The sequence below is a fragment of the Mus musculus genome, chromosome 12, assembly GCF_000001635.26.
Source record: "Mus musculus strain C57BL/6J chromosome 12, GRCm38.p6 C57BL/6J".
In the NCBI taxonomy this organism is placed as follows: Eukaryota; Metazoa; Chordata; class Mammalia; order Rodentia; family Muridae; genus Mus; species Mus musculus.
The window spans coordinates 38127117-38138339 of record NC_000078.6 but is presented as its reverse complement, the minus strand read 5'-3'; the positions used below and the strand labels follow the sequence as shown (position 1 = coordinate 38138339).

General features: G+C 38.1%; 1 protein-coding gene across 8 annotated transcripts in view; it reads right to left on the bottom strand.

Annotated features, from left to right (window-relative positions):
* Window positions 1-11223, bottom strand: part of Dgkb (diacylglycerol kinase, beta) — a 754071-nt gene that overhangs the window by 495900 nt on the left and 246948 nt on the right. For all 8 annotated transcript variants that reach the window (XM_006515068.3, XM_017315019.2, NM_001361688.1 and 5 more), the window contains 2 exons: window positions 10957-11076; window positions 1682-1799 (listed from right to left, as the gene is read on the bottom strand). In XM_006515068.3, the coding sequence (XP_006515131.1) occupies window positions 1682-1799; window positions 10957-11076 (238 nt within the window). The remainder of the gene's footprint in view (window positions 1-1681; window positions 1800-10956; window positions 11077-11223) is intronic.

Here is an 11223-nt window from a genome sequence, read left to right as displayed (position 1 = left end):
GTTTCAGTCAATTATATCTGCCTCAAAATATTCACACCCTTAAAAATTTATAGAAGTTCTGAGATAGTTTTGTTGCTATTGTTTTATTTGTTTGTTTTAACATGGAGATTATTCTAGTATATCTGGACCTTCCAACATGACCATCAGAAATGTTTCTCTTATGTGATATTTCATAAATGTTATATAACCTTAAAAAGATCCCATTCATTTATAAATTATATACATTTATGACATTATATATATATATATTCGGTTTTTTGAGACAGGGTTTCTCTGTATAGCCCTGGCTGTCCTGGAACTCACTTTGTAAACCAGGCTGGCATTGAACTCAGAAATTCACCTGCCTCTGCCTCCCGAGTGCTGGGATTAAAGGCGTGTGCCACCACACCTGGCTTAAGTATAGTTCTTAATGTTAAATAATATACCTGGAGAAAAAAATCTTAAAGCATATTGCATAGCAGAAATTGATGTGGCTGAATTGCTGGATCAGTGGAGAACTTAACCTTATTTCAGAGAATATAAACTTTATTTTAGGTAAAAAATATTATGGATTAAATCAGTACTAGATGATTTTATAAATTAACTTACACACATATTTACATACACTCTCTTAGCAAATCTCTAACAGCTCTGGCTGCATATGTAGCAGAAGATGGCCTAGTCGGCCATCACTGGGAAGAGAGGCCTCTTGGTATTGAAAACTTTATATGCTCCAGTACAGGGGAATGCCAGGGCCAAGAAGTGGGAGTGGGTGGGTAGGGGAGCAGGGCAGAGGGAGGGTATAGGGAACTTTCAGGATAGCATTTGAAATGCATATATAGAAAATATCTAATAAAAAATAAATAAATAAAATGTAAATACATAAAATATCCAATAAAAATAAAATAAATGGAAAAAAGAAAAAAAGAATAAAATAAATCTTGCAAGACAAGGAAACAGAAAATATCAAAATGAATATGACTTATAATGCCTTATATTCCAATATTGATATTCATATGAAGATTTTCCTTTATGTAAAGTAACATACCAGAGGCATTTAGCAGGTGACTCAGCAGGCAAAGCACTTGCTACCAATGACTATAACTCAGATCTCAAGAACTCATTTAAAAAATTGACCACCTGTGAGTACCTCAGTGTACTGGAGGTAGAGAGTCTCCCAGATGCAATAGGATGCAATGTAAAGTCGTTGAGATATAAGTCAATACGAAAATTTGGGTCCATATATAAGGTGGGAGCAATGGAGAAAGTCACTAGATATTAATCTTAGATTATGAACACACACACACATGAGCAAGCATAGACATGAGAACACACCCCCACTCACCCACATACCCCCCACTTTTGTACTCCATAAATATGTAAAACTGAGAGCTGTAATGGTTAACTTATAAGGGGAATATATGAGAAAGCAGTGAAAAATGTCTAAATACTCCAAGGAGAAATGAGAAGCACAAATACTTAAAATTTAAACTACAATACAAAGAAATACCCATGGAATTGGAACACATCATTTATTTCCTTTGAAAGGAAGTTGGCCAGTGACCTGAACATTGAGCAGCTACAGGGAAAGATGTACAATAAGCATTTTGGCCTGGGGTATGACACACAAACAGGAGAGCTGCATGAGCTCAGTGTCCCCTTCAAGCAAGGTGATGACATCAGGCAGAGCCAGTGAACTCACAGGAGCAGCAGAGGCCCTGCTTCCCCACGCCAATCAGCATGTTCAGGCAGAGATTGCAGTAGGCAGGCTTGTTAAAGTGCTTGAGTCGCCACACATGCTGTCCATCATCCTTCACATTCTGCAGAAGACGGGAAAGAAACAGATTTCACTTTAATGAAATAAACAGTGGACTCTGCAAGTGCCAATCGAGCTCAGGCAGGACTGATGCGTGTGCAGACAATCTGTTCCTTCATCTTGGCTCTCTCCAGTACAAGAGTGCCACAGAGACTTCAGGAAAACCAAAGTGTTCTCTTGCCTGGTGAGACGCTGAAATGAATCTGACAGGCTACAGTGACCCATGAGATCTTGTCTAATGTACCCAGCAACCTCCACGATGACCCGCCAAACAGAACTCCCTGTGAAGACAAGGGCATGCCTTCGTGGCCATGGAGTAGCTCATGCTTAGCACAATTCCATAAACAAATGAACAAAGAAATTGAAACTTGTAAAGACTTAACTGTGGATTTGTGTTGGGCAAAAAAAAAAAAAAAAACAAAAAAAAAAAAAAAACAAAAAAAAAAACAAAAACAAAAACAAAAAACAAAAAAACAAAAAACAAAAAATTTAGAGTGAGGGTAGGTTTGTAAGACAGAAAAATGTGATGTAATTGCATGTTTTATGTGTAGGGGCACTATAGAAAGATAACACAGCTCATATCTTATTTTTATTAATAATAAAATATTAATAATAATGCTTCTAGCCACAGTGAGAGCCAGGACACTGATTTATAATATCTATGAATCCACAGTAACTACTTCTCACATTAGAATAAGAAATGTCAAATTTGCATCGTAAGATGAAACATTAATGAACATGCCTCCTAGGAGGTACTTGTCAACGGCCCCTTGAAGTTTAGCAAGTTTTGATGGCAGAAACACTGCCTTGTTTTTTGTCCCAAGCAGCCATTTGAAATACAATTGATGACTGAAGACCCTGCACTATGGAGATGTCCAGATGAGAGGACAAGCTTATATGGTACCCATGCTAATAAAAACAGGCTACACAGATTTCTGCCCTACAGAGAGGTTTGGTTCCCCAAGCCGTTGGAACTGGGGTCTGATACTAAGTGTTGCATTTAGTAGGCTCACATTCTTTCATCTCAGGCTAAGAGAAAAAGGCAACCCAGCTGAGCTGTGAAATGCCTATTGCTTGCTATCTTGTGAGTCATATACCAACTGTCTCTGGCCCAGAGATTCTCAGGTACCAAGGGAGCTGCAGTGAGCTGATCCCTTACCTACAACCTTAGGTTAATCTCAGACCCCTCTCCATTTCTTAGCAATATTCAAGTTTGTCTTTTGGATAAAGGAATGAGAATGTTTCAACAAAAGCAACTGAGTAAATGGTGATAGTTCTCTTGGCAACCACATCAGGAGTCAGGGTTTTAAACATTTTCATTCACCATTTAAAAAATAAGGTTCACTGTTATTTCTTAGCCAGGGCTGGTTTGGATGTGTTATAATAATTTTAGTAGGATAATACATGTTTAACTTGCCTATATTTTATAACCTATAGCTTTATTTCATCCTATTAAAACTTAAACATCTTGATGTAAAAGTGTTAATATGAGACTGTTGGTTTTTTAATAATCTTTGAAAGGAACAGTGTACTGCTTTAAAAGATTTTCAAGTCAAAGGAGAAACATTGGACTTTTCACATTTATTGCTGTTTTTGTACTCCTTGTCATTTCATCTCAAGTGATTGTCCATTCCATGTGAATATGCCTCATCCTGTTGGGGAGCACATATGGATGAAGTCAGCTGGCATTTTCCTTATCAAAAAATAAACAAGTCTGAACGTGGGTGTTCTGTCAATCAGAACACTTAGCCATGTTACAGGCTGCAAGTGATATACAAATCCATTACCGGGCATAAAAACGCTTTACCAAAAAAAAAAAAAAAATTAAATAGCTTTATAGCTCTTAGACCGATGCACTGCCCAAATATACCAGAGATGAAATATGTATGTGGCCTCTTTCAGAGGAGAAATGGAAACCAAGCGCCAACTGCTTCTTAGTAGTGCAAATTGCAGCCCGGCTCTCTGGATTTTCATGTCTTGTCTTGTCTTATTGAGATTGTAAACTTGGTAGAAGAAAAAGAGTCAGTCTCATTCTATCAGCAGAATATATTCCTATTAATGTTTTTATAACAAATAAATATTTATTAGCAAGAAAGGAATTTGCTTCTTTTTTTTTTTTAAGGGAATGAGCAAAGAACTGGAAAGACCTGCATCAGGGCCCACTGTGCAAATGTGAAGACGCTGCGCTGCCTTGGTCTTGCTTCTATTTTCTATCTGAGAAAATAAAGGCACTCACTTTCCTTCTCAGGCCATGGTGTGAGGTTTCGTTACACAACACCTGTGAAGTTAATCTATCTCCCTGCAAATGGGTGTTATATAAACAGCAAATATTATTACCATCATGGTGTAGAAATTTATAACATCCAAAAATTGCAGCCTAAAGAACGAAGCCAATGTGCCTAGTTCCAGTGTTAGTTATTTCATAAAATATTGCCTTTTTTCTTCTTCTATATGCCAGAGATAACCCTATTCTGTGACTATTTCAGGGGAGACGGTTCAGTGCTGCCTGGGAAAGTCCACCATTAGGAAGAGTTAGCAGTTACACTTCCCCAAATGTTAGGTCTCAAAGCCAGAGATATGCCCCTACCCCCAAAAAATGCCCATTGGTTTCTTTTTTTCTTATTTGCTTGTTTATTCTAAAGTTCTCAAAAGTTTCATTTTGGGGCATTATTTCCCAGTATATTGATAATGTTAAAGTGAACCAAGGCTGCTCTAAGTGATGTTTATTGTCAAAGATTTTAAAGAGCTACATTACTGACTTCCCAGGCCAAACCCCACATCCCATTAAGTACCTTGAGAACATTGAAGAATGAATGTTGCAAGTTAGTTCCATTGTTAGATAATGTGCACTATCCTGTCCAATTATCTCTGAATCATTGCAGCATCAGTAAAAAGGAAACTGTTTTGATTAACAATAAAGTTGGGCTTTATTAAGTCTAGGGAAAAAATAATGTATTGAGAGATGTATTGACATCTGGGCCGAGTCAGTCAATTGCCAATTCCCAGACTACTTTCTGCACTCAGAAAAGGGGCCTGCCATCCCCAGGGCTCCGATCAAAGTGTCTACCATGTCGTCCTGCAAAGTATTATACGAAGTTTCATTTAATAACTTGTAATGAACTTCTGAATCTTGTTTAGTTTTGTAACTTCTTAATAGATTGATCCATGTATGGAGAGTGGGGGGAAACTTCCTAACCAAATTATACGTTTTAACTTTTACCTGGAAGGTGGAATTTCAGTTTTGAAATAGGATTTAGTTTAGTCAAAGCAAATCTCTGCCTGTCACCTCTAATTCTCATCAGGAAATGTATTACTTCTTTGTTATTAATTCAAGCAAAAGTAAGAAGAAAAATGTGCCCTTCCATGTTCTTAATCAAACACCCTTCCATGTTCTTAATCAAACACATAGTATATATTACATATAAAGACTAATTATCATATTTCTTTGAAAACATGTAATGAGATGAAAAAACTTCCATTCAAATTCAGCTTAGGCCAAAAGAGGCCACATCCAGGTACACAATCAAGACCTTGAGGTTCTCCCTGCTATGGCTGTTTGGCTAAAGGGTCCAGACTGTTTTCAAAATATTTATGTTTATAGAAGCACTGGAGGACATCTTTAAACTGTTGTCAAAACACCTCTTTTTGCAACAGGCAATAGTCAATTCAAACAGCTGGTGAAAAGTGTTAAAGGTAAGTGAGTGTGAGTGCCAAGTCCTAAATGGGACACCTTTATCCCTGCCATGCCAAGGCTCAAGGGACATGAATTGAGAAGAAAACATGGAAACAGTTCATGAGCTGATGTATGAGGAAGAACGTTATGAAATACTGTCTTCTGGACATCAAGGCTACTGCACTTCTGAACTCAACAGCATATGTGCAAACCTGCACAAGATTCGCAAATATCAAGGCAGCCAATATTCAGGTATGGATGGCTCATGAGATCTCATTCTGAACTGGGATGCTATTGGTGGCTGAGGCCTGCTAAAGCAGTGCTTCTCAACCTTTGTAATGTTGCAACCATTTCATACAGTTCTTTATGTTGTGGTAGCCACCAACCATAAGATTATCTTCACTGGTACTTTACGACTGTAATTTTGCTGCTATTATGAATTGTAATGTAAATATTTGTGATTTCTGATGGTGTCAGATGATCTCTGTGAAAGAGATGGTCAGCCCCATCAAAGGGTCATGACACCCAGGTTGATAACTTCAATGAACGCTAGGGTTTCATTCTTTAGGATTGTGGCCACTGGTGGAGTAGATTACCCCTGTTACAATGCATGGCCCTATACCCACGCATGGGAAAATTGCTCTGAGTTGAACTGGAGGTGAAATCGGGAGTAAAACTGATCATCATATATATATATATATATATATATATATATATATATATATATATATATACACACACACACATATGTGTGTGTGTGTGTGTGTGTGTGTGTATGAAATTGTCTCAAGAAATAAAATTTTTCTTGGTTTTGCTTTTGTATTTATTAATACAAAAGTCTCTAAAGAAGCAGTGGCTATTAACAAAGAGTAGCAGTTTTATTCACTGATACTTTAGAAAAGATTAGCCATAGTATTATGTTTCTGTCAGAGACCAGAGAGCTTCCTGCAAGTGCGGGCCACTCTTTGTACTCACTGATGATGCTTAAAGTGTGTTAAGTAAACTTCTGGGCCTGGTGGAGATAAAGCCACACACAGCACTTGTAGGGCTCTCAGGAAAATGGACAAGGAGAGCAAGGCTTGCTGGAGTCAATAGCACCAGTTACTGAGTACTGTCAGAGCCAAGGTTAAGGTCCAGCTAGAATCTATGGGCCAGTTCTCAGTGTGTCTCCATCCCTGTGGAAGTTTGTCTACAGAGCTCAAAGCTTTGAGACCTGCACAGAGAACTTGGCTGTCTGTCAGGATTTCAAAAGGATAATATTCTGAAGTGAATTCTAGTGAAACTAGGCCCTTTCTTTTTGAATGTTCTAAAGAGAGCTTTGTTTCTATGCTTCAAGATGAAAAAGGGTGAAGATGAAGATTACTATTATTAACCACTTCAAGTAAACCTTGTATATCAATGCCCTTGGGAGATAAAATTTTCATTCTTTTTTTTAATATAAATCTGAGTCATATAAGAGTCTAGCAAAAATTCAACCCAGAAAACAAACAAACAAACAAACAAACAAACAAACAAATAGAAAAGAAGCAAATGAACAAAAAAATCCACTTTATTTACTGACAAATCCTGATAAGGGAGGGCATAACTACATGAATAAAAAAGCTATGAAAACTCCTAATTTCCTTTCACTGTGATACTTTGTCCTTTACTGATTAGTTTGTTTTGAAATTTGTAAAGTCTCTAGAATCTCTCGGACGAGAAAATAAATTGTATCCACTCTCTACTAATTCGGTCAGCATCAGATCCTGAGATTTTATGTAGCAGAGTCTACACTCTTGAAAATGAGGAAGCTAGATGAAGTGTGTGGAAGAGAACCAATGAAGTACAATCACATCGTCAGTGCCATGGTTCCCATTCAAATCAAGCTCACCCAGGAGACCACTCTTGTCTGTGTCATCTCGATGGCACTGCAGTTACTTTCAAATATACTATGGCATTTAGCACATGTGGTTAATTAGCATCCATTCCCCACAATCATAACTGACAATACACAGGAATATCTAGGACAATTTATTAAGGCAGACTTTTTATGAGTGGCCAACTTCGAGATGAATCACGCAGATTTACAATAATAGCCTAACGCCAAGGTAGGGGAGAAGGAGGGCACACGGTGTCATAACTCGAGCTCTCTGTGAGCGGTAGCACATTAGCTGCTTGCTGCAGTGAAGTGAGTCTCACTTCCTAAAATCAGTGGCTCTCATCACTCAAGGGTCTCAGTTCTTTTCTTGCTTTTTCAAACATTTGCTATGTCTTCTAGAACATGAGACTATTTCTGCTGTATACGGTGATTGGGTATTACAGGAGTTATTCATTGTACTAAAAATGATTTTAAATTTTTGTACTATATGTTTATAAAAGCACGAAAGAAGTGAAATTTCTTTTTTACAATTGTTCTTTACAGGGGGTGAAATTCTCTATTCCCATATTTAAAAGAGCTCTCTTCATATTAAGCAATGTAGCCCTGCCATCTAGTGGCTACAATTGGGAACACAGTCCCAATTTCAAAGGAAATAGTTCATATTGATCTCTGTTCATTGAATGATATTGTTACACCCAAAAATAAAGCATTTAAAATACAGTTATAGCATTAAACTACATATGACTAACTGCTACGATATCAAAGTTAAAGATCATCAACTATTCACACTAAAATGAAAAGGTCTATTACTTTAAAATACCATGATTTAAATTCTTATAGGCCTGTAGTTTAAAAATGCTATGGTTTTGTAATTTTACCAAGCATTCTATAAAATAACTTTTAAAGAATTGCTAAATAAGTACCTCCAAACAAAAATACTTTCTCAAAAAATTTTTTGCCTTAAAATACAAATAACAAACTCTCCCCTGTGATGGGTTCCTTCCCTTGTTTCAGAAAGCAAAGTTCTTGCTTCTGCTCTGTTTTCTTTTTGTGAAACTGGGCCTGGAACTTGTGGTCTAAGGCATGCTAAGCAGGTGTTGACCCACTGTGGGACAGCACCTGCTCCAGACAACCAAATGTCCCACACATATCTCTCAGATTTCTGCCTACGCTTGTATTATCCACGTATTCCACTTAGAATATACAAATTTCAATTTTGAAATATTGAGGTTAATTTCTGGAAGGCGGTGTTTTTGCAAGTCTTCGCATAAATCAGTGAGCAGCTGCACTCCCCCACCATAATCCTTAACCATTAGCACGTTCTTGTTCTCCTTTTGTGTTTTTCCTAGCTAGCCTGCTGACATTATGCTTTTGTGTAACGCTTATAAAAATTATGGGATGTATGACAAATTATCATAAAAATTAGAGATCACATATAACATAGAAAGTAAAAAGCTTACTGACTCATTTATTTTCAAGGTGAATGAATGTGTTATTTCCTTTGTGTGTGTCTTTCTTTCTTTCTTTCTTTCTTTCTTTCTTTCTTCCTTTCTTTCTTTCTTTCTTTTTTCTTTTCTTTCTTTTTTTTTTTTTGATGTACCAAGTAGGAGATTTATTAGGGCTTCATAAGGAAAAACTAACAAGGAGGATAAGCTTAATGAAGGCCACAAACAGGTTGCTAAACGGGCAAGTTGCAAACTGAACAGGGAATCCAACCAACATAGCAAGCAATGCCAACCTTCTTACTTCTGCCTTGGTATAGTGGCACCCAAAGTTGCTTCTTCACACACTGCTTGTTTTTACTCTTCTATTTATTTATTTTTTTAATTAGGCATTTTCTTCACTTACATGCCCAGTGCTATCCCAAAAGTCCCCCATACTCCCCCACTCCCCCACCCACCCACTCCCACTTCTTGGCCCTGGTGTTCCCCTGTACTGGAGCATATAAAGTTTGCACGACCAATGGGCCTCCCTTTCCACTGATGGCCGATTAGGCCATCTTCTGATACATATGCAACTAGAGACACAAGGTCTGGGGAGTGCTGGTTAGTTCATATTGTTGTTCCACCTATAGGGTTGCAGATCCCTTTAGCTCCTTGAGTACTTTCTCTAGCTCCTCCATTGGGAGCCCTGTGATCCATCCATTAGCTGACTGTGAGCATCCACTTCTGTGTTTGCTAGGCCCCGGCATAGTCTCACAAGAGACAGCTACCTCTGGGTCCTTTCAATAAAATCTTGCTAGTGTATGCAATGGTGTCAGCGTTTGGAGGTTGATTATGGGATGGATCCCTGGATATGGCAGTCTCTAGATGGTCCATCCTTTAATTCTCATCTGAGGAATACCAAATGACTGAGAAGCACCTGAAAAAATGTTCAACATCCTTAATCATCAGGGGAATGCAAATCAAAACAACCCTGAGTTTGCACCTCACACCAGTCAGAATGGCTAAGATCAAAAATTCAGGTGACAGAAGATACTGGTGAGGATGTGGAGAAAGAGGAACACCCCTCCATTGTTGGTGGGATTCCAAGCTTGTACAACCACTCTGGAAATCAGTCTGGCGGTTCCTCAAAAAAATGGACATAGTACTACCAGAGGATCCCACAATACCTCTCCTGGATATATATATAGAAGATATTCCAACCAGTAAGAAGGACACATACTCCACTATGTTCATAGCAGCCTTATTTATAATAGCCAGAAGCTGGAAAGAACCCAGATGCCCCTCAACAGAGGAATGGATACAGAAAATGTGGTACATTTACACAATGAGTACTACTCAGCTATTAAAAAGAATGAATTTATGAAATTCCTAGGCAAATGGATGGAGCTGGAGGGCATCATCCTGAGTGAGGTAACCCAATCACAAAAGAACTCATACAATATGTACTCACTGATAAGTGGATATTAGCCCAGAAACTTAGAATACCCAAGATATAAGATATAATTTGTGAAACACATGAAATTCAAGAAGAACAAAGACCAAAGTGTGGACACTTTGTCCCTTCTTAAAACTGGGAACAAACAAAACACCCATGGAAGGAGTTCTTTTTTCTTTTTATAATCTTTCTGTGACTCATGCCTTTTTGACAATACAGGAGGCAGGGCCTGGATCTCTGTACTTACCAGATAAGCTTTACCATCAAGCTAATTTCTGAGCTCTCAAAATGAACAAATATGCATAAGAACAGAATGTTGAATGACACCATTTGTATTTAATATTTTATTCCATTATTTTAATGATAATTTCTATGTGTGTTTCAAGTTTTCTCCCTCTGACCATGCCTGAAATCCCATTGGTCTTCTGAACAACAAGATGAGAGCGACAGTAAAAGAACTGGGAAATCAAGATGAATATTAGATGAACGCTCATCTCCTTAATCCAATTTATGTATTCCTAAAGCTGGAGCCACTCCTAATCCCTAATCCATGTGTGTGTCCTGTCTCCACATGCGCAGCATAGTTCACATCTATTTGTGCTTCACACAATTGCGCCATGGGATTACTAGAAGTTGAGCAACTTGTTACAGGCTCAATGATAGAAAATGATCTGGGCAACTGATCACCAAATGTTGCCAAAGAACTTTCTACTGACCCAGTCACTCTCCCTCCTCATTGCAAAGGCTTACATTCTCCAAGCCCAGCAGGACTAGAAGTGGGATAGTTGTCATTCCTCCTTGAATCCACTCCTCCAGAGACACAGTGCCATCCCGGTCATAGTCAATTTCTTCCATCATTTCATGAAGGATCTGGAAAAGGAGATGGGGGAAGTAGTCAAGGAATTGATTTTTAAAATCCTTGTAATTCAACAAAACACTTTCTCTAGCTGGTGATACCAGACTGTGACTAGAAACTGAGTGAGAGTGGAGAAACCTGTCCTTAAGTACGTCTACTAA